This window comes from Tenrec ecaudatus, chromosome 1, assembly GCF_050624435.1.
Source record: "Tenrec ecaudatus isolate mTenEca1 chromosome 1, mTenEca1.hap1, whole genome shotgun sequence".
NCBI classification, from domain to species: Eukaryota; Metazoa; Chordata; class Mammalia; order Afrosoricida; family Tenrecidae; genus Tenrec; species Tenrec ecaudatus.
The window spans coordinates 57,292,610-57,316,853 of record NC_134530.1 but is presented as its reverse complement, the minus strand read 5'-3'; the positions used below and the strand labels follow the sequence as shown (position 1 = coordinate 57,316,853).

The 24,244-nt window shown below is 47.8% G+C and overlaps 1 protein-coding gene across 4 annotated transcripts in view; it reads left to right on the top strand.

The window, feature by feature from the left end:
- The window catches only part of CSMD2 (CUB and Sushi multiple domains 2), a 781,206-nt gene that overhangs the window by 401,773 nt on the left and 355,189 nt on the right, over positions 1–24,244 (top strand). For 3 of the 4 annotated variants that reach the window (XR_012785340.1, XM_075553737.1, XM_075553731.1), the window contains exon 10: positions 9,248–9,369. The exons of the other annotated variant lie outside the window; for it this stretch is intronic. Coding sequence is in view for 2 of the 3 variants with exons in the window: in XM_075553737.1 (XP_075409852.1) it covers positions 9,248–9,369 (122 nt within the window). In the remaining variant the exon portion in view is untranslated. The remainder of the gene's footprint in view (positions 1–9,247; positions 9,370–24,244) is intronic. 4 annotated transcript variants of the gene reach the window in all.

The window sequence follows — 24,244 nt, the reverse complement described above, 5'->3', positions numbered from 1 at the left end:
GAGTGACCCTTTGGGAGAGAAGCCCCATGGACCACCACAGGGCTACATTCTGGGTCTTTCTGGTCTAGGAAGGGCAATGCTTGCCTCTCCCCAGGCCTGGTCACTGAAATGAAATCCGGGTAGCATAAGACAGGTCCAGGAAAAGGAACCTAAAGCATTGGCCCACTGAGAAAAGAACCCAGTTTGAGGTGAGACCCACCTCCTTTTTTTCACATATTGATAAGTGACCTGGAGAGGAGTCATGAAAATATCTGTCCAATAAGCTTTACCTATATGAATCCTCACTAGACTCTAAGGTGGCACTATGACCTTTAAAAATGCGCTTTGTGTTTTTCCACTGACTTTAGCTGTATTATTTCAAAGATTTGCATAGCTACCACTTAAAAAAACAGTCAAACAAAAGAAGAATTTTGGAATCAATGCTCAGCATTGCTCCACGAGCCATGAACAACTGGACAAATTACTGCTTTTTCCCTCGGCCTGTTTCCTTTCCTAGAGAGGTAGATAAGCACACCACCCTCCCTGTTTTGTGCTTAATATGAAGGTCAGGTTGTGGGTGTGGAAACACTTCATGATTTGGAAGTACTCGACACAAAAGCAAACATCTGCATGCAAGAATCTGAGTTCCATAGGGCAGTATGACCGAGTGTGTTTTGGTGACTGCCTCGAACTGGGCCGGCCACATGGTAGGTGCCCAAGAAAGAGCGGTTGGATGGCTGATTACCGGGCCGCTCCCAAACACCAGCTCTTTGGAGAGGCAGGGAATTACCAAGTCCAAGGACCAAGAAAAGCTGCCTGGCCAGCCTCTGACCTCAGAATTCTATTGAAGGAGGCGGCATAACCACGTGGTCCAGTCGCAGTGAGACGGGACCTCTCTCCAAGACTGTCTCACAGGAGGAAAGGCTGCCCTCGGTGGGGGTGGCTGTGTCCATGGATGTGCTCATGGCTGGGAAGAAGTCTATAGCTGTGTCCTAAAGTTCATCTTTTCCCCCAGACACATGCAGTGTCGCGTTCAAACCCCCGCTCCGGATTTTGAGTCACGGGCTCTCGATCCTCAGCTGACTGTGGCTCTAAGCACCAAGCCCAGCTTTGCCATCCCCGTTAGCCCATTCAATCCTCTGCCTTCTTGAACACAGAACCAGTTGCTCTCAGTTGGATTCTGCCTCCTGGCAACCTCATGGGTGTCACTGGGCATCCTAAGGTTTTCAGTGACTGATTTTCCGGAATTAAGGTCGCCGCGGCTTTCTTCTGAGGCCCCTCTGGGTGAGCTCACGCCTCTCGTTAGTTTGAGGTAGCAGCCGATATGTGAACTCCTTGCCACTATCAAACCCAAACCATGAAAAACCAAACTCACCGCACTGAGTCGACGCCGACTCATGGAGACCCTATAGGACAGGGTAGACATGCCTCTGCTGGCTTCAGGGACTGTAACTCCTTATTTGAGTAGAAAGCCCATCTTTCTCTCTTGGAGCAGCTAGTGGCTTCAAACTGCCAACCTTGTGGTTCATCAGCCCAGTGCATAACCACTACATCATCTGCCACCATGAAGCGGTGGGGGGTGAGGGTGGGGGTGGGGGTGAGGGGGGTTAGCCATGGAAAGCAGAGCCAGGCAGAACTGGGTTTAAATCTAAGCACCATCATTTGTACCTGGATGTTTGAAGATTAGAATCCTCAGTCCTCTGAATTTCTTTCCCCCCTGTGAAAAGGAGGTGATCATATAACCTTCTTCAGGGCATTACTGCAAGGGCTAGAAGTGGCAATGGCCTTTACAGTCCTGGTTCCAAGGTGAGGCCAGTGTCTGCAAGGCTTCTGAGCTCGCGCCTCACTGGAATTACTGAGCACCGCTGGAGTGTTGCCCGCCCGAGCCCCGAAGCAAACTAGTCACCTCTAGTCCTGCAGGCTCTTTTAGGAACCCGTTCCCTCGCTGTCTGGTACAATCATCATCCAACGGCAGTTTGGGAGTCACAGAGACTCTAATCTAAGTGACAAGTCTGCCACCTGTTATCTTGGTGGCCCTCGGTGGTGGCCTTCATGTCTTTTAAGCCACATGGCCCTCCCTCATCTGTGAAACGGAGAAAACAAAACTCCCCCGCCAAGAGATGGTGAAATTCAGACAAGTCGAGTGATAGCAGGTGGCAGGCACTATCTCTAGTGGACAGTGGGTGCTCGGCACAGGTTAGCCTGCCTGCCTCTGTGGCCTCTGTTCTGCTCTCCCAGAAGCCATTGCGGGGGAGAAAGAGAGGGCGCTGAGCCTTCGGGGGCTTCTGAGCTGCCCTAGGCTTCCCTGAAAACCAATTGCTGGTGTACATTTCGGCCTCCAGGGCCCTTTTGTTTTGGCAGCTTCGAAGGTTTCTGTTTCAATTCCTTTTGTCTTTAGAGTTATGTTTTTTAGGAACGTGTGTGAGTCCTGCTATAAAGGAGGGGGTGGGGAAGAGAAAGATAAAAAGCTTTAATTCCAAACTTGATCTATTAAGAAACAGGTGAACAGGAGCTATGAAAAGGCTTGCTATCGTACACTGTGGTATGATATTTCATCTAATGCATTTAAAATATGATTTGATTTTAAATATTCATTTTCCACACAATTAATTCTACTAAAACACGGGGCCGGGCAAATAATAGGCGCTCAACAAATGTTTGAGGACCAACTGAATGAATTCATGATTGAAATGAGTGAACAATATAGGCTGCGCCCTCATTTTGGAATTTGAAATTAGATATGCATGGGCCTTTCTTTTCTTTCCCTCCCACCTGAAAAAAATAAGCTTCTAATTTTGACTCCTTGGACATTTTATCAACCCAAATAGATTGAGGACCATGGCTCTGCTAATTCTTTTCAGCTCACAGGGAAAGGCAAGGCCAGACAGTCTAGGGCATAGTGGGATTATTTCACATACCAAGTTCAATATTGAAAGAGAAGGTGTGTGTGTGTGTGTGTGTGTTTTAACAATCTGACAAATAAAGCAGAGTTAAGGGGAGCTTGGCTGTCTGCTCCCGATTTAAAGTCAGAGAAACCAAAAGGGGGCCAGTTCTAGTCTGTCTCATAGAGCAGTCGGAATCTTTGAATCAGGATTCGCTCTTTGGCAGTGAGGGTGGAGTTTGGGTTTGTGACTGAAGCCAAGGCCAGGAACGTGAAGTTGCCCCGCTCCTCCCCGCACGCAGCAGCCCTCAGCCACCTGAGGCACCTCCGGGTTCCTTGGAATGCCGCTGGCAAACCACTGGCCTGGAGAAGGGACCAAAGGGACAGCCAGACACCTAGTTTTTTTTGAGGCTGTTGTTGTTTTTAACAACAACCGAAAGTTGGTGTTGAGTGAGGACAGGAACCGTGACCCATCGCCAGCTGAACTGCAGAGAGTAATTGACTAAAAGAAAATTAACAGCAAAACACAAACTATTTTCCCTTTGTGGTTCAGCCACTATCTCCTGAGCTTTTATATATGTATGTGTCATGCATATACTATATATACTTTTATATGCAAATGTATAGATCTCTCTCTCTCTCTCTCTCTCTCTCTCTCTCTCTCCTGTCTAGAATATAAGTCTTTTCCGTGGATAGATCACTAGACTTGGGAACCCATGTTCAAATTCCAAATTTACTATTAGCGAACCACAGGGCACAGGGCACATTGTGGACAGGTTTGGGGCCTTCTTCCTCATCTGTAAAATTGGGGTGTAGTGTGAGAAAGGATACACAGGCCAGGTGACATTAAGTGTGATCATGATTATAGGACAGTTGCAGGTGGTGGACCCTCCTCAAGGTCCCTGGTGGCTCACATTATGAAGTGCTCCGCTATTCATCCAAAGGCTGGTGGTTTGAAGCCACTCGGAAGTGCCTCAGAAGAAAGGCCTGGTTATCTATTTCTAAGAGATCATTACTGTTGAAAATTCATAGCGTGCAGGTCAACTCTGACACACATGCGTAAGAATGGACTTGATGGTGGCTTTTACTAAGTCAAACTTCCTGGGCCTATGTCTGAAACACAGTGTGGGTTGCCTAGAGAAACAAATTCATATATATATATATGAAAGAGCTTTATATAAAGAGTAATTGAATATTAAGAAAATATCCCAGCCCAGATCAAGTCCATAAGTCTGATATTAGCCCATATGTCCCATATTAGTCTATAAATTACTCTTCAGACTCACGCAGCACATGCAATGATGTCGAATGCAGGAAGATCACAGGCCAGTGGGTGGAAGGTCTTGTGGGTCCATCTCAGTGGCGGTTGAAGCATCTCAGTGCTGGTGTGGTCTCCGTGTGGCTCCTCCAGTTATGGGGCTCTGGTTCCATCAGCATAGCTCCATGTGTCTTATCGGTAGGAAAACAAAGCAGAAAGTGTGGGTCTGACCTAAACTCCTCCCCTTCACTCTTAATAGGCTCAGGTTGACACCAGACTATGTAACTACCACACGGTGTTATCCAGGATTCTCTTTTCCTCTTCTCCCTCCCCTCCTCGCCTCTGTTCGTCCTAGGTGCCACATAGCTACACGAGAATACATTGTGCATTTCTCCAGCCCCGAGAAGGCCCCTGAGCCCCTTACCTGTGTGCTAATGATAAAGCTCCCATTTACTAAGCTATTTATATTGTATATCACACTGTACTCGCCATTTTTCATTCTTCCTTTATGAGGACAGCAGCAATAACCATATTGCATGTTTAGTTGAAGCTTAGAGTGGTCAGCTACTTGACAAAGCTAATCACTTAAGCCGGGATTCAAACCATGACTTCTAAGGCTCAATCCTACTACGGTTTTAAAATTGAACCTGGACAGTCCCTGCAGACTATAAATTAGTTGGCTCTGTGGCGAGAAGAACTTCTCCCTCCCCATTTTGGAGTAGCTTTTTACTTTGATATGAGCATTAAGTCACAGAGAAGTTGCAGGCGGTGTGCAACAGAAAGCCCGTATGCCTTTGGCTCAGACTTAAGCAACTGCTTTTAAGGGGTTTTCAGCTGAGCAGGAAGCTGAGGAGGATGGAGAGAAGATTGGAAAGAAGACCACGTGGAATCTGGAAGGCACTGAGTGCGAGTCTCACTGAGAAGGTTCAGGAAGGTCAGGTACCCCAGAGAGGTCGTGTGCAGTCTGACTGGACAGAAAATGCTGAGGTTAAGTGGCTCCCCGAGGGCCGAATGGTTGGTGTGGCCTCTTCCCGGGTTTGGTGAGGGGACTGAACAGAGACTAATGCAAGGACTGCCTTGGCCTGAAGATTCCATGCTGGTCAGAGCCATGAATGTGGCCAGATGGCGGTTCTAGTAGCCCCGATACCAGAGGAAGAAGGGACGTGGGCGTGGTCACAGGCAGGCACTTCCTTCTTCCGAGTGGAGCTGCAGGCATTGGTGAGTGGTCTGTCCTGAGTAGGGAAAGAGGAGTGACAGGGCTTTGCAGTCAGCGGACAGGAGTGGTCGACCCTGGAGAACTGCAGGTGCATCGAGACTGAGGTCACTTCACTGAGGAGCTGGGGTGATGGTGCGAAGAACTGGATGCTCTCAGAGATCGGTTCCCCGAGTTCCTAGGATAGCGGTCTCTGGTGTGTCTGTGGATATGGCTCAGCTTGGAGTGGCAGCTTGAGGGGTACCAGATCTCATGAGGAGGGGCTGGCCTCGTTGCAACGGAAGCAAACAGAAAGAAGGTGGGAATAAGCAGCTGGGGTTACAGAGCTGGGAGATGAGAGAGTGTATATGTCAGCCAAATGGCTTCTGTTTCTCCCATGGAGAGCGAGACAAGGTCATGCACTGAGAGCAGAGGGGGAAGAAGCACAGGATGAAGGGCCAGAGGGGTGTCCAGCAGCCATGACAAAGTCTCTGAGCAAACTGAGTCCGTGAACTTAATAGAGTGAAATAGGAAGGTGAGTGGGCAACAGGTGGGTCATCCTGAATTCATAGTGACCTCATTCTTCCTACTCATGTGACCGTCTCCAGAAAAATTCAACGCTATGGGGGCAGATGTGGAGAATGTACATAGAGAGGTTCATTCACAATTGATATTTCCCAGGCTCTGAGTCAAAGGGAAAGGGGCATAGATTGGAGGGACCAGGGTGGGGGCCGATCGGCCAGAAAGGGATCATAAGGCGAATGGCAGGAGAAGGACAGGAGGGAAGACAGGAGAGGGTTGCTAGGCAGAGAGAAACGTTACTTGCTATCAATGGAGTGGAGGTCTCTTCAAGATCAGAGAAGTACCCTTCCCAAAGCGCAGCCACGGTCTGTGGGAAGACACACAGGAGGGGAGAGAATTCCACTAGAGAGTGCTACCCAGGATGCTGTGGGGAGCAGCGGGAAGGTGGGCTTAAATTAAACAGAAGTTGGAACAGGTAGTCCAGAAAGATGCTGCAGAGACCCAATAGCAGGTGGTGGGGCAGGGGCATTATAGGGCTATTTGCCTTAGAATTGATGGTGGAGAGGTAGTTCCAGCAGACTGGATCGGGCAGAGAGGGAGGCCAGGGGCAGGAGAAGCCAGGGGAGGCAGCATGAAGGACCCGTGGACTACGATTAGTGAGAAGAGAGGGACAAGGAGAACCTGTATCTGAACCAGGTCCCTTCTTTGGTGCCAAGTTGTTGTTTGGGGCCCAGCACTGTCTGTAGGTCCGGGGAGATTTCCCACAGGGCTCCTGGGACCTGGTCCCCCGTTATATGAGATCATGATGCTCAGATGAAGCGTGGAGGTGGCTGTGGAACTCAGTCATAGACAATCTTCAAGATGTATTCCCCTAAAGCTACAGAAAAAGAGCAGCCGATGGGCAAAGGCAGCTCCGGCAATGTAGAGATGTGTTTGTTCATTATCCAGACGCGTCTGAGCGCTGACCATTTGGCCAGTCTGTGTGGGTGGCAGTGAGGAGCTCTCCATCTGCTGGTGAGACCCCAAGATTTGGCTGCTTGGGGAAGTCTGTCTGTTTACAGGCCCCCGGATGTTGACCAGGGAGTGGAGGGAAAACAGAGCTGGCGCTGCAGTCTCACCCAACAGAAGTGCTCCATGCTGCCTACCTGCCGATGACAGCATTTTAATTAAATCTCAGTCGACCCTTAAAATGGCAAATGCCTTCCTGACCTGTTTTCCCTAATTACCTTCCACATGTTTCAACAGACTGCAAAGACTGATTCTTGGAAATGAGCACAGGATAAATGAAGTCTAAATCGGAAGCCTCTGGGCAGCATAGCTGACCTTACAAAAGAGGTGCAAGGTGGTCTTGAAGGAGGGTTTGTAAGGGAACTCTACTGGGCCAGAGTTCGGGAGCCACAGGCCCCCTTCCCAAGAGTGGGAGGGGCCATGACCTTGGTTGGCATTAGCCTGTTCCAATCTTGTGTGGCAACGCCGACTGACAGTCTCAGGTACGGTCAGGGCGAAAAACCAAAGGCAGGCCCATGGGAAGAGATCTCAGAAACAGAGAAGAGGGACAGAAGTGGAATCCTGAGACTCGTGCAATGCTTGGCCCGGAGGTCGGGTTTCCCTTTGCTGCATGTTGGTTGACTGTGCCCGAAGTACCCACCGGGCTGGGGGTTCACTTCCACTGTCTGACAGAATGCCAAGCTCACCAGGAGCCGATGAGGGGGCATGGTCAGCCCCAGCCACCGAGGAAGAGCAGCAGCAGAATGCACCCAGGCTTAGACGACAGATATTGGGCTCAAACCCAAAGGGTCAGCTGGTAAACCCCAAAGCCCATGTATGCCCTTTTCACCCTTCGAGTGCACTCCAGACCCAGGTATTGCAGGTGCCATCTCCGAATCTAGGTGTTTCTCAACTCAGAACAAAAGAGCGATCAGATGCACACGAGGGGAGTGGACACGAGAGAGGGCCCACGCGTGCTTCTCTTGACTCAACTGAGACTTAGGGTCAGGCCAAAGGAGAAGCAGATTCTCTGGGCGCCAGGCTGAGCGGTCAGCAGAACCTTTCTCATGAAGGCAAGTCCAGGAGAATCCAGAGAAGAACGTGCAATCTGCCCCAGCGGCCTCTCGCAAACGGCGCCGACTGCGATTGCTCTGCCTTCGTGTAAGCTTCCCTCCGATTTTCTCCACCTGCCCACGGCCCTCACGGAGGAGGAATGGCACCCCAGAGACTGTCTTCTTCCCACACTCGGTCTGGCCTCCAATAAGCTCTCGATAACTGCTGAGATGAGAAGAGATGAATTATCTCTGGGAGCTCGGGAGCCTGCTTCCCAGACCCTTCCTGGGCAAGGTTGATCACGGCCCTGTCCACCCTCGGAGGGGAGCTCCGGGACATTTTTCCCGTCAGAGGAAACCAAGTTTGACACCACTTGCATTTTATGTACTTAGGCTTCTCGGGTTTGCTTGCTATTTCCTTCCTGTTGAGCACTTTGCCTACAATTAGGATAAATTGCCATGTGAGCAGCGACAGGGCGGGCTCTCGGAACTATTTATTAAACGAGCCGCGCGCCAGCAGTGAGGGATGAGGTGCGAGAACTCAAGAACATGTCTGTGGAGAAAGCAAACACCTAGGTACGATCTACGACGCCGTACCTTAACTGTTATCAATCACTACTTAATCTAATTAGGTTAGAAGCTATTTTAAAGCGCTTAATTAGATTAAGCTATGATTGATAACACTTTATACCTCCTTGAGTAGAGCACTTCTTCTAATTCACCTTGAGTCTTCCTGCTTCCCGTCAAAAGCGGTTCCACGCATGAGCTGAGAGTGGGGAAGGGTTGAGGAGCACTTGGAATCACTCAGGGGGTCCACAGTGGGCTCAGTTCTAGACACAGATTTCCCAAGACCTCATGGGGTGGTCCTAGCAAGGACATCCCACCGTCTACTGAGAGGTTGCTCAGGGTGGAATCAGGGGCTCACGGGGCCAGAAGAGGGTTGAGAGGCCTTGCTAAACGGATTTGGGGTCAGCAGGGCTTAGCTGTTATTGGAAAACTGAAGTGTAAGTGAGATGAATGGTGCTAGGGAGCTAGTCCTGAGCTGGTGCGTGGCTGCCCGGGGCTGCTTCTGCGCACCCAACGTCCGGTCAACATGGGTGGAAATGAGCTGCTGGCCACAGTGGGGGCAGGGACGCGATTGAAGCCAGGTTGCTGAGGCTGCCTGTGGAAGTTCACCATTGCCAACAGCACAATTGGACAGAGCACAGTGGCCGGCCCTGCCCCATTGTTCCAGGGTCACTGACTTCCCTTGGATCAGAAGGTTTCGCCCGGGGTGGGACTGGACAGACAGGCACTTTAGGGCTCTGGGAGGGGCGTGGGGAGGGCAGCTGGACCAAGTGTGGATTAAAGGCTTCTCTTCCATCTCCTTTCCGCAGCCCGCATGTGTGACGCCCACCTTCGAGGCCCCTCGGGCATCATCACCTCCCCCAACTTCCCCATTCAGTACGACAACAGTGCACACTGCGTGTGGGTCATCACCGCGCTCAACCCCGCCAAGGTAAGGCCCCGGGGGAGGGAGGGTGGCCTGGGGGCCGTCCACCAGGACCCGAAGCCCAGGGCTTCCTTATGGTAGTGTTGCTGCCGATCCTTCTGAAGGCATGGATTTCCCGAAATTAAAGAATGAAGCAAATGAAAAGCATATGGATGAAGCCGACAACAGGAAGAAGATCAATACTGCAACCCCCCCACCCCCCACCCCGTGTCGCTCTCTCCCCTCCCAACTTCAAAAATAACCATCACCAAGTTCCTTTCGGGATGGGCTTCTCTCCCCAATCCCATTTCAGTCCCTGTCCCCTCAGAGGTACGCATCTGTTTCCATTTGGGGTTCGCTATTTCCTTGTACTTTTTCATCGTTGGCACTTCAGGGTCTAACTCTGAACACCGTGTTCTTTAGAGCTCTGCCTTCATGTAAAATGTAATCGCGTTGCGCTTGCTCCTCCTCCGCGTCACTGGGTTGAGCCTGCATGGCCCTAGGTACCTGATGCTCATTTCCCGCGCGGACTGTGCAGATGCTTCTGTTTCATTCTGGGGCATGCCCTTTCGATCGCTCTCGTCCAGACTCACAAGATCATCGGCTAGAGTTGTCATTGTAATTTTATCTAGAATGACATCTGTTATAGAAGAATCAATAACTGCATGCTCTTGAGCCGTCCAGTCCATGGATGTGGTATATCTCTGCAGAGAGTTAGGGCTGTTTTCGTGTCTTTAAACATGAAAGATCGGGTACATTTTTCAATGTCACTCCTCCTAGATCTCTCATCTGCTATGTTGCCGTGGGTTGGAATCCATCAACTCAACACCAACAGGGTGCTATTAAGAATCGTATCTTTTTTAAGTCGCACTTTCTACTGCTTCTGTTATTTCAAATGCAACTGATTTTTAATACTTTTCTCTGTGTATGGAACAGCACTTTGTAATAATTCTCTGCAGATTCTTTGGGATTTTCTACATAAGCGGTCATCCAGTGCCAAAAGCGTTGGTTTTATTCCCTCCTCTCCAGTTCTCAGACCTGTCCTTGCATCTCGCCTCAGTGTTCTGGCTACAACCTTCTGTCTGCAAGCATTTTCCTGGCTATGAATTTGTAAGACTCAAAGATAACTCCTACTTGCCCTTTAAAGTGATGTATATTTGCCCACATCGAAATGATTGACCTAACCCCTTACACATAACAAATTCTTCATCTTCACTGGCTGCATCGACCACTTTTAAGTTATTGAAAAAGCTTCAAGCTTTTTCTTGCACTAAATTAAGGCTGAACAAGAAGCTTATGCACATGACCCGACTTAACCTACAAATTTGATTGAAGACACTCAGGAATGGATCTTATTGGTGACACAGGTATTGATTGCAATTCTAACTCATTGTGTTTGATGTTCAAGAGACTTCTTATTGTTTCATCATTAAGTATAATACTACGGATTGTGTTTCTTTTTTAGTTTGCACATACTCCTTTTTAGGTTGAGAAAGTCCTTTTATAAAACCAGTTTCCTAAGAGCTATGATCATAAATGGATATTTAATTTTATTACCTTCTACATCTCTTCATGCAGCCTATACTTTTTCTCCTTTTTTTTCTATTAACTCGGTGAATTACACTGATGGGTTTTTAAAGATGTTAAAACAGCCTTGCATTCCTGGGATAAACTCAACTTGGTCATTTGCTATTTGTTTATGCATGCCTATATATGCTACGGAGCCCTGGTGGTGTGATGGTTAAGCCTTGGGCTGGGATGTTTATGATTAGCAGTTCAAGGCCACCAGCAGCTCCTTGGGATAAAAACTAGGTTTTCTACTCTTGTAAACAGTGACAGTCTGAGAAACCCACAGGGGTTGTTATGTGTCAGCATTGACTTGATAGCAGTGAGATGCATGCTTTGCTAATATTTTGTTTAGTAATTTACATTTATTTTACTAATGAAATTGGTCTACAGTTTTGTATGTTCATAACCCCCAGGCCAAATTGTGTCAAGATACTGCTAGGCACATAGATAATCTAAAGAGTGTTTCTTTCCTATTAGTAGAAAATTGGGGCAACTTACACCTTGGGGGTGGGGTGGGTGAGGAGAGGAGCCCTGGTGGTATCTGAGTTTTGCATTGGGCTGCTAACTGCAAGGTCAGAAGTTCGAAACCACCAGCTGTTCTTCTGGGGAAAGATGAGGCTTTCTACTCCCATAAAGATTTAGTCTTCACAACTCACGGGGCAATTCTACTCTGTGCTCTAGAGTCATTATGAGTTAGAATCGACTCAGAGGCAGTGAGTTTAAGGGAGTATGTCTTGAAAGATTGGTGGAACTTCCTGGTAAAACTATCTGGATCTGATGTTTCCTTTGTTGGGAGATTTTAAAACTATAAATTTAATACTTTTAACGGCTAAAGAATTGTTTAGGCTATCTTTTTCAGTTTTGTGCATCTATTTAACTTAGTGTTCAACTTTTTTGTCCATACTACCACTTCTTATATTTTAATCCCTGCTGTTGCTATATTTCTATTCTCTTTTTGACTTATTCTTTATATCAACATTGCAAGATGTTTCACATAAAATTGCCTCTAGTATTTTTCTGTTTCATCAATTTCTGTATGTCTTTCCATCTAGTATGCAGATATAGTCTGCTAGTCATTTCCTAGCATCTTTATTTTGATACGTAGGTTAAAACCCCCTCCTGAGGGTTTATGAGACTGTAAATCTTTACAAGATTATAAAGCGCCATCTTTCTCGCACAGGGCAGCTGGTGGCTTCCAACTTCCGACCTTGTGATTAGTAGCCCAAAGAATAATCCTCCATGCCCCAGGGTCCCATGAATCTGAATCATCTAGTTGGCAGCAAATAAATTTGGTTTGGGTTAATTGTTATTCTGTCTTTTTTAAGCACCCGGAGCCCTAATGTTGCTCTTCAGTAAGCACTGGATTGCTGACCCCGTGGTTGGCAGTTCAAACCCATGAGAGAAAGATGAGGCTCTCTGCCCCGGTTGCTATGAGTCAGAATCTACTTAATGGCAATGGGTTTGTTTTGACTTACGTACTTATGGCTGTAAATGTCCTTCGAAGGACTCAGTTGCCTGCATTCTCATAGGTTTTTGTATGTAGCATTTCTGCCACAATTTAGTTACCAGTATTTTCTCATTTACTTTCATCTTTCCATTAGTAATTATTTTTAAAGCATTTCCTAATTTCCAAACAAAGGACTTTTCTCAAAGGACTCACAAGTTTGTGGTCCATGATCCTGACCTGGTTTTGAATCATCTGAATTTGTTGAGATGTGTTTCATGGAGCAGGCACTGTCGTTTTGCATACTTATCCTGTGTGTGCTTGGAAGATAAAAAAAAAAAAAGGCGTCTTTTCCAGTTATGTTCCAGTATATCAACTAAATAAAGCTTGTTGATTGTGTTTCTACCTTTTATATTTTCATGGATTTTTAAAATCTATATTCTTGGTTTAAATCCTCTGAAGAAAGAGGAATAAGAAATGTTCCACTATGATGGTGTGTGCGTCAATTACCCCTTACTGCCCATTTTTGTTTTATGTATTTTGTGATGGTCCTACTAGAACAATATGAGCCGAGAGTTGAATCTCTCTTTAGATTCATATGCAATGACTATCTATCTCTAGTGCTGTTGTTGTTGTTTTAACTTTAAAGCTTTTTTTTTATCCTGCATCTACTATCTCAGCTTTCTTCTGGTCTTTTTCTAATACATCTTCTTTGTTTGTTTTTTTTCATTTTGATGCCTTCAAACTTTCTGCTTTGTAATGATTGATATAAATTCTGTATGTGGCTAGATTTTTTAAAATTTTAGTCTGACAATCCATCTCTTAACTGGAATATTTTGACCATTGAAAATATACATGTCATTTCTATTCTCTGTTTTCTAAAATACCCTAGAAATGTAAATATGCATACTTAGTGATATCTAGCATTAAATAATAATTTTATGTTTCTCCTGAAAAGTCAGGGTATTTAGAATACTATTACAGTAATTTCCCTGTCCAACTCACACAAAATGATATTTCCTTTAACATTGCTTTCCTCAAAGGCATCAGGCTTCATAAAATGAACGTCCATTTAGATTTACTCAGTCATTGGCCATGTCTTTATTCACCACTCCTTCTTGCATCTAACCCCTTCTTTCTGAGACCACAGTTCTTTATTCCTTAGAAATGCATTTTGGGTTGATGGCCAACTTCTTTGGGTGTTTGTTTGTGTTAAAGTGTCTTTAGTCACCCTTGTTCTCGAAGGACCACTGTCCTTGATTCTTCTCCGGATGTTCAATTCTTGATTGATAGCAATTTTCTCTCTGCATATGGAGATATTGTTGTGCCAGTCCCCACTTTCTGCTGTTGCTGCCAGCTTGCTTCCGTTTCCTTGTGTGATCACCTCCTGGGTGCTTTCATGTTCTTTCCCTTGTCTTTGGTGTTCTGCGGTCTCAGTGACTTGCGCCCAGGTGTAGGTATGTCTATATTTGGCCTACTTAAGATCCCCTGAGCTTTCTGGATGTATAAATTGTGCCTTCTATCAATTCAAGGTAACGTTTAGCCATTACCTTTTCAACTGGAGGAGATTTCCCCTCATTTCTAGGTCTGGAAGCCTGACAAAGACATGTTAATCTTCCTCATTCTAAAGTCCACATCTCTTAATGTCACTCATACTTCTCTCTCTCTCATAGTCACGACTCCTCTGTTCAATGCATCAAATCTCTGTTAAATTAACTCAGTGAAGCTTATTTTTATTTCCATCGACATATGGAGATAAATATTCATTTTATGACGTCCTAGTTGGTTCTTTTTCAAATGTTCTTGGTCATGTATTACAGTTTCCACTGCCTGTGTATGTTTAGATTCTTCTTGACTTCTTTAAATATACTAAATAATATACCATTTTATATTATTTCTGCAAAGACTGAAATCTTTGATGGTTTGATTCGTTTGTCTGTTGCTTTTTGTTCTTTGCTCCCAGGGCTTCTTTGTGTTGTGCTTTTGGCTGTATGCTTAAAATCATAAGCTTTGTAGGAATTCTCTGAGGCCTGGGAGGAAGCGAGTTCTTCCAGAGAGGATGGGCATTTCCTTCTGCCTGGTGCCTATAGGTAACACCCACCGAGAGCTCTTCACACTGAATCCTCCGAGTAAAGGCTTTCGACCACCAAGCACCACAGTCAGAGTGCTTGGGACTCTGAGTGTTCCTTACTGTGTTTTTCTAACTCGTAGAATATTTTTTAAATCTAGCATTTTGAAATTGTTTGTTTACAGTACCTAGGGCACCACAGTGCCAGATATATAGGAAATAGATTTCCTCGGAAAAGCATTTTGCAAAGAAAGAGTGACATTTTAATCAAACCATCTGATGATGAATCTAGTCAATGAGAGCAGATACTTTAGCCACAGAGCTTGAGGATGGAGAAGGGCTTCCTATCATTCAGTTGTTAACTCAAAGTTTCTTTCCTGGGCATGATTACAGATGCTTAGTTCTCTTCCTTTTGGAACCTGAAGGTGAGCTATAAAGGGAAGTCTAGGTGAGGCTCAAGACGTTTCTGAGAAAGTATTTGATTGTCCCCCTTTGCTGGCACATGGAGGTCAGTGACCCCATCTATGCCACTCGCCAATGTGCCCTTAGAATGGCACCAGTTTGGGGTTTTGAAGTCAAGACCTCTAAAGAGCACACCTTCTGAATCAGGCTGTGGGTGACCCATGGTCGCACATCTTCATGGGTTCGTGATGGACTTTAAGTAGTGCCGAGGGGACAGAAAGGCTCAAGAGGGCTCCGTCCTCACTCCAAACAGGAAGAGAGCCAAGAGCATTCAGGGCAGTAAGTATGGGAACTCAAAAACTGAAAGTGAGGAATGGAACCTGCCTTCTGACAGGTGGCAGGACAAACCCGATGCTGTGTTCCTGACGGGTTATGAACCAACCCACAAGTGAGCTGCAGCCGTGTCCAAGGATATCTATTCAGTTACCTTCAACGCACTCCTTTAGCAAAAAGCACAGCCTTGGCGCTAGGAGATTATCATTCCTTGCCTGGAGGCATGATCCTTGAGAATTTTGCTCATGACTAGAAGGCAGGCATGTAAACAAACAGATAACAGCAATATAAACCAAACAAGAGCACAGATACCTGCTCAGGGAGACATGTCCAGAGCACTGGGGGGAAACCAAGGAAGGAGCCACTCACTGAAAGGTCAGGGAAGTTTCTCCGGGGAAGTGACATTTAGACAGGGTCATCAGAGATGAGCAGGGTCATTAGAAATCTCAAAGTGAACACCTGTACAAAGGTCTGTAGCAGCTCCTTGGACTGAAAGTAACTCAGCACGCCTCCATCAAGATGAGAATGCAAAGGTGAACAGGACCCGGATCTTGTTTGGTTTGATCCTGAACCAGACATGTTTAAGAGTAGAAGGATTAACTAGTTGATGATCACAATAGCTACATCATGGATATAGAGATTGATACAGAGATAGACAGCTGCTACGAGTCAGCTTCCAACTCATGGGAAGCTTTTTGTTATACCCAGCCAGAATGGAACATTGCTTGGTCCTCCGTCATCCTCATAATCCCCAGTGTGTCTGAGTCCTTCCTGGTGCCCGGTGCCCGGCCCTCATCCTTGCTGGCCTTCTCATTTACCACACATGAGCTCCTCCTCTAGCCACTGACCCCACGTGATGGAATAGCCGGTGCAAAGAGCCGGTCAGTGTGTGTTCTGTTGTGACCCACGGGACTCTCACTGGCTAGCTTTGGGAAGTAGACCCCAGGCGCTTCTTCCTAAGCTCAGTCTGCAAGCACCACTGAAAGCTGTTCACCAGAGGTCACTTTGCTGGCAGGTGAAATACTGGCGGCATCATGTCCAGCACTATAGCAGCCCAGAAGCCACCACAGTGTGACCAAGTGGCAGATGGATGATAGAGCAATATCTTGCAGTGTAAGCCAAGCACAGAAATCAGTCCTCTGCATATTTTATTTGTCTTAATACCATACTACATTGGATTTTAATAGACCCATTTGATAGATGAAGAAACTGAATCCTGAGTAAGTTCAAGGTGAGGCAATTAAGTCATTATATTGAGCCAGTAAGGGGCAAAGCTGGGATTTAAAGCCAGTCTTTCTGGTTCTGACACCCATATGCCTAAATAGCTGTACCCATCTGCCCAATACAACCGAGTCTCTGAGTAGATGGGAGATGATAGGATTGGCAATCCTGAGAAAGATGAAGGTCACTCTGTGTTCTAAACCAGAGAAACTAGAAACTTTCCGGTATGTTTGAGTGGTTGGAAGGGGACACTGCACAGAGCAGAAGTATTCAGGCGACAGTAGCTGGTACCCGGAGCACAAAACGTCAGTCATACCCCTAGGCTTCGGAAATATGTGGAAGGGGGCAGCTCTGAGAGGCTGAGAGGATAGACTGGGACTTGGTGCTGGTGGCTGGTTGAGGAATCTCATCAATGTCACATCCCCAGTCAGTACCCAACACAGCACCTGGCAGGTAGTGGGCACTCAATGAAAGACAGGATTCACTGCTGTCTGGCATGGACAAATGGGAGATTTCAAAAAGGTCCAAGGTGGGGGACCTGCTTTGAAAGGGTCAAGAGGGACATGGTCTACATTGGAGGTGACTGTGAGGTACCCAGTGGATTAAACACACTAATTGGAAACTCTGCATAAACCAGGGTCCAAGGGAGAAGTTTGGGTATTCATTACCTCCTCAATATATGGGTGGGTTTGTACACCTAGAAATAGACAGTGAGTCTTGGAAAATGAGAAGAGTACAAGAAGGTTCAAGGTTGAAGGGGAGTGTCCTTCTAACCGAGCAGATGACAGAGGTATTCCCTGGAAGAAACATAGCAGGTGTGACCTCTGGGAGGGAGGGAGGAAGGGAGGGAACGAACTACTGCTGTGGAGACGTCCCTGTTGATGGTAACTGTGCTCAAAATGGTCTTGTTGGGTGGGGACTGAAAGGTCTCTAGGACTGAAAGGTCTCTACTCTCTGGGTAGACTAGAGAAACAAATTCATAGACACGCATATGTGTACAAGAAAGAACTTTATATAAAGAGTACTTGTACATTAAGAAAACAGCCCAGCCCAGCCCAGATCAAGTCCATAAGTCCGATATTAACCTATATGTCCGATTCCAATCTACAAAGTCCTCTTTAGACTCACAAAACACATGCAATGATGCTGAATGCAGGAAGATAACAGGCCACTGGGTGGGAAGTCTTTTGGATCCAGTGGCAGTGGAAGCATCTCAACACCAGCAGGTGTCTCCATGTGGCTCCTCCAGCTCAGAGCTCTAGCATAGCTCCATGTGTCTTGTCAACTGCAATGTCTCCCGGGGAGTGAGCCCCACCTGGGCTTTTGGATTGGCTGATCCCCCCAAACATGATCAGTCCCTAGATCACTTAGGGAGACTTTGACAGCATAGACTTCCAGGCACTTTCTCTAGATGGTTAGTTCAGTAGGTCTGAGATGGCTGCTTGGAACTTGTCATTTTGAAGCCGACCCTTGCTGGTTCTGGCTAGCCAGGGTTATAGAACTGAACTTCCCAATGACACATAAAAAGGACCGCCCCTCACAACTCCCCTCAGACCATCTAGCCCCCGCCACACTGAGCTCTTGGCCCTTTAAGCTTCATAGAGACTCCTGGTCCTTCGAGACCTCTGTGCACACCCACATGCCCAGACCAGTCCAGATGCCCCCTCCTCCCAGAGGCCTTCCAAGTGGCACTGGGTATTGCCCCTTTCTCTGCTCCTACAGCTCTTCCTCAGAGCCATTGGCTGGAGATTGTGGATCACCCTGTACCGTGTGGGGACTCTCTTTCCTCCATCGATCACCGGTGCCCTGAAAGCAGGGATGGTGTTCTGCCGTGAGCACGGAGCTGGGCCCCAGAGGGCTCTGCAAACGTTTGCCTGTGTTCCTGACGGAGTACATCCTTCTCTGTGTCAGGAGCTGTCAAGGGGGATACAGCTCCCCTGGGGCTCCGGGCACAGGCTGGAGCTGCAGGGCTGCCCCTGGCCCTCTCCCTCACAGAGGTGACTGCAGAGATTTGGGGGCTCCCATCCAAGCCCAGCCTGTGCCCCAGCCCCCTGCCTGCACACATCTGCCTTTCTTCTGCAAATTCAGAACACCCCACCCTGTGTGCACACGAGCCTCGCTGGATTTGATCTGGAGAATTAATTCACCTTTGCTAGAGAGGAAGGAAATGTGGGGAAAAGAGAGAGAGGATATTCATGCGGACGGCAGGGGGGAAGGTGGAGGGAGGGGAGAGGGAGGAGAGGGAAAGCTCATTTTATGAACTTCAGGCCCAAAGATAACAGCATTTTGATTATTCGCTCCTGGGGGATCATCAATGTCACTCTTGCCCATGTCAGCCTGAAGAATTGAGAAATAAGTCTCCCAGCAGGTGTCCGCCGGCTAGTGCAAATGTCACGAGTGCATTTAGTCAGTCCATTTGTTCATTCATTTATTCATTCAGCAAACATTTACAACCGGCCTCTCTGTCCCGGCCTCTGTGCGAGGAGCTGGCCAGCAGAGAAGCTTCCCCATGGAGCCCCAGCCGCCCTCCTCCGGACTGAGCAGCTCCAAACCAAGCTGAAGCAGCAGCAACACAACAAACCAGCTGACAAAGTCAAGTGCAGCTCCTGGCAACCCACTGTGTTGCTGAGCAGCCCGGCTCTGCGGCGATTCCTGAGCTCTCCTCTGACGCGTGGATCCAAGTCTGCGTGGCATTGCACAGAATGGGAATTCCAGAAGACTTCAATGTGCTCCCGGGACACTGGTCCATACACCCAGAGGCATCCGTTCAGGCAGAGTCAAAGGCTACTGTGTGGTTCCAAATGAGGAGAGGGGACAACAGGGGCAAATCCTGGATGGATTCCGTCTGTATGCTCTACTGACAATCTGAGACTATTTGAAGAAGAACGTGGCGTCGGGATTGGAGGAAGATTCATTCACAACACCTTCAAATCACAGATGACACCATCTTGCTGGTGGAAAGCCAAGAGGGCTTGAGGCACATATGGATGTAAATTAAAGATGACAGCCTTTAGCATGGATTTCACCCCCCATGGACAGACAACACAATCCTCACACTGCAACAAGAAGCAACAGCATGACCGAAGGCCAAACTCACTGCCATCAAGTCAATCCTGACTCAAAGCGACCCTATGGGACAAGGTAGAACTCTGCCTGTGCGTTCCCAAGACTGTAACTCTTAGCAGGAGTAGAAAGCCCCATCTTTCTCCAAGGAGCGGCTACTGGTTTTGAACCACTGACCTTGCAGTTAGCAGCACAACACATAACCACTGTGCCACCGGGGCTCCTTGACAACTTCAATATTTTATCCAGCCTTATGATTAAGGAATAAAATATTGAAGCTGTCAAGGATTTAATTCTACTTAGCGCCACAATCAACACCCATCAGTGAAATGGACTGACACAGGGGCTGAACCAAAGGCTTAAATGTCACGATTGTAAGGATGGGGCCAAACCCAGCAATGTCTCATGATGAGTCAGTCACTCGGAGTCTGAACGGACTTGGTGGCACTTACAAAGTGGAGGCAGATCCCAGGCCTTTATTCTAGAGCTGGGCATGGACCACCCCTCCTTAGACTAGTAGTCCAGCACCACCCAAGGATGGGCAGCTCCAGGGGGCTGTCGTCCCTTGGTAGCCAGCCTTCTCTAAGTCAAACACCTGATTCTATCCCTTCTTAAAGCCAACCAAACCAAACTCGCTGACACTGAGTTGATTCCCACTCATGGCGACCAGGACAGAACCGTCCTTGTGGGATTCCGAGACTGGAACTCAGTAGCGTAGAAAGCCTCCTTTCTCCCGAAGAGTAGTTGGTGGTTGCAAACGACTGGCCTTGAAGTTGGCTGTCAACTCGTAACCCACTACATCCCCGGGGCCCCTGCTTCCTTTTAGATTTGTATCTCCTGCATACCATTTCTTGAATCACCCCTAGAACTGTTACCGCCTGGTCACCTTGTTCTATATCTGAAGACAAAGGCAGCATGTGTCCCAGTAGGTATCACATTGACTTTTTCCTCAAGTGTCATCTGTCTCTATAAGGTCTCTGAAGGCGACAGTCATATGTATCTCGCCTACCATGACCAGAGATTTTTAAAAAGTAATTAAAAAAATTAAATACTCACTGCTATTGAGTCAAGTGTGATTCACAATAACCTATACAAGATCTCTGAGGTCAGCAGTCCACGGCCTGCCCTACAGTGTCCCCAGTACTTCAGAGTCTTAAAAAAAATCCGGAAAACTCAATGCGATCCAGTGGATTCCAACCCCTAGGGACCCTGGAGGACAGAGCAGCACTGCTCCTGTGGGTTTCCCAGGCGGTAAATGTCCACAGGAATAGAAAGTTTCCTCTTTCTCCCGAAGAGAGTGGCCGATGGTTCCGAACTGCGATCTTGTGGCCTGCAGTCCCCTGTATAACCCACGACCCCACCGGGGATCCCCTCCAGACTTCCAGGACCTCTGAAATATCTCAGCTTCAACTTTTATGCTTATTTCTCGATTTCCTCAAAAGCCCTCCTCAAAGCTGGAAGCTTCTCGCCTGGAACTCCTGAGGGTTCAGTTCTTCATCCTCCCAACTCCAGGAGCTGATTTTTCCACTCCTGCCTTGAGCCCTCCAGCAAGACCCAGGCAGGAATCACCATCCGGGCTCTGCAGAATCACATCCAGGCTGTGCGGGCCAAGGCTGGCCCTGGGGTGCTCACAATAGGACTCTGAGGAAGAAGAGGGTGGGAATGGAGCAGAGCCTTGCTTGGGGGCCTCTACTTAGCCTGTCAGAGGCAAGGACTGGGCACAGAAGCCCATGGCGGAATTTTATCCTGCGGGTCAGAAAGAAGTTGGAAAACTCACCTTTGGTGGTGAAAGTCTTCCCTTGGCACCTATAGCAGTTAGCTTGCCAGTGACTGTGAAATGCCGAAAACGCCACACAAGCATAATAAAATGGAATAAGCAAAATCCCCATCAGGTCTCCAGAAGCAGCGTCCAGGCGTGATCTGGCGGTTGCCCCGGCATCTTTGTGGCCTTCTGGTGTTCTCCCTCATTGTCCTGGCTCCGGGCAGGCCCCTCAGCCTGCAACTCATCCTTCACGCTTCCCCAAAAGGCCCTTCTGATCATTTACACGCCTCCACTCCAAACCTTCTTCACTCCCAGAATCTGCCCAGTGAAGTGCCGATGGCGTGTTCTTTATTCCCCTTGAGACCCACAGTCCCAGAAGCCCACAGGGGCAGTCAGAATCCACTCAATGGCAGTGAGCTTGGGTTTGGCTGGAAGCAAGTACTCAACTCTCCAGTGGGAGTTCAAGAGCAGCCTCAGACAGCGTGCAGGTAAATGAATGGGCATGGTGGGGTTCCTGCCAAACTTGTCTACAAAAACAAGCAGTGGGCTGGATTTGACCCGTTGGCTGCAGTTTGTTGCCTCCTGGTCCAGAAGATTCTTTGAGACATCTGATCACATAATTTGATAATCAGCTCTTGTGAGAATCCTGCACCACAACTCCTGAGACCTACCACGTGCCAGGGTCTGTTCTAGGCACTGGACATGCACCAGCTCATGTAAGACTCCCAACAGCATTACACTCTGTGCTAGAAAGGAGAAAGTCGAGGCTCAGAGAGGTTAAGGAACTTGCCTAAGATCACACAGTGAAGTGGTTAGATCTGGGATTCACCCCAGCCAGGCTGGCTTCAGAGACCACCATGCACTTCGCCCCTATGCTCTCCCATCTCACCATGTTCCAGCGAGGCGTCAGGTTGGTGAGAAAAAGGCAGCTCTTTACCTGGATCCCAAAAGGTCCTCAGCCAGTGTAAAGCAGACTGAGGCAGAACCAGGCTCAACCTGGATGAAATCCTCCCCACCACCAACTCCTTCCTGGGGCAGGAGACACTAGCTCATGCTCCACCCCTATGAAGTACTCGCTCCCACTGTACCCACTGTCACCGAGTTGATTCCGGCTCAGCGTGACCCTATATAAGATTTATGAGACTGTCTATCAGAGCATGTCGCCTCTGCTCTCTCCCACAGAGTGGCTGGTGGGTTTGAACCGCTGACCTTATGGTTAGCAGCTCAACGCTCTTCATTTGTAGAGCACATAATTACAGTCTGTAATGGACAAACATTGCTTTGAAGGGAAGAACCAGCGCCATAAATGACTCGCATCGCTGGTGATGGCAGCCACTGATGTAAACCACATGTGACAGCATCTGACCCTGAAGTGGGAGCTCGTTCCCCGAGTTGACTGCACCGTACTTGGCCTTACAGGCCCCAGTACCCATGCACTGATGCTTGCCTTTTTCCCCCCTCCTCTGCTTGGGCGCCTGTTTAGAGCCAGGAGCTCATAATGACTCATTAACTGACATGCAGATCACCTGCGCTCACAAAGCACCTATCTGAGACAGGAGGGATGGTAGCACATGAAATAAGCATGATCAAAGAGGCATTTGTGCACCATGCAGACACCCATTTAAGCCCCTAGATGAGTGAAGATACGAACCAGCACCACAGACAGAATGACTGCACACCTGCTATGTGCCCAGTACCGGGCTAGCTGCTGCCCACGCGTGAGCTCACATGGCTGACTAGTGGACTCTGAATGGCAAGTCCATGCATCAGACTGTGAGAGCTGAAGGAACACAAGAAGGTAGAGAGAGGCTCAGGCTCAGACTGGACCTGGCAGGAGAGCGGAAGGGATGAACCCGGTCAAGGAAATACTGTGAACTATACACAGAAGGGAGACCCTGGTTGGGACCAGTGGCTAGCATGAAAGGTTGCAGGTTCAAGTCTACCCAGGTACCTAAGAAGAAATGCCTGGTAATCTATTCATGAAAAATCAACCACTGAAAGTTCTCTGGGCAAAAAACTGCTTGGAAGGATATGGGATCATCATGAGTCAGAATTGACTTGATGTCAACCGAACCCTGAAAGTGGAGTCCTTGGTGGTGCAGACAGTAAATGAGCTAGGTACTTCCGAAGAAAAGCCTGCCTATCTATATCTGAAAAGTCAATCACTGAAAATTCCTATGGAATATAGTTCTGCTCGGACATATACAAGGTTGTCATGACCTGGAACTGATTCAGTGGTACTGGTCACAAATAGGGGAAAAGATCAGGCTGGTGGTTTTGAACTGCTAACCTGGCCATTAGCAGCCAGACTCAGAATCCTCTACACCTTCATAGCTCCTTTTTGAATAGTTGCCAAAAAATCCTAAAATATTTACCTTCCAGCCCTTTAAAAATGGTTTGACCACCTCTGTGTTAGATGATAACTGCCATGAGGTATCCAAGATCTTCCTAATGAGTCTGGAAAGTAAGTTCTGGGGACAGTCTAGGTCCTTTGGCAGGTAGGATATGGAAAATGTTCTCCCATAAACATCTGAGCCCAGGCATGTGCTGACCTGCAGAGCGGCTGTAGAGGAAGAGAGGCAGTGAACCTTGACACCGGGAGTCATGGTGTAGTGCAAGAGCAGATCAATGAAACTCTTAGCACACCAACTGAGCCCTGGAATGAAGTGAGAGGAAGGTGCTAGGCAGGAAGCATCTCCTTGATCCTAGGGAATAAGGAAACACACTTGACAAGAAGAAAAAGGTGATATGGAGGGAAGACTCTATGCAAGTCAAACTGTAAATGAACCAGGTGGTGGAGTGAGCTGGTGTCTCCTGCCCCAGGAAGGCACTGGTGGTGGGGAGGATTGCATCCAGGCTGAGCCTGGTTCTACCTCAGTCTAATTCACATTGGCTGAGAACCTGGTGGGATCCAGGTCAAGAGCTTGGAAGGTTTGAGATGATAAGTCATGGTCCTTTTCTCACCAACCTGATGCCTCGCTGGAACATGATGAGCTGGGAGAGCATAGGGGCGAAGAATGTTGCTTCTGACTCCAGCCTG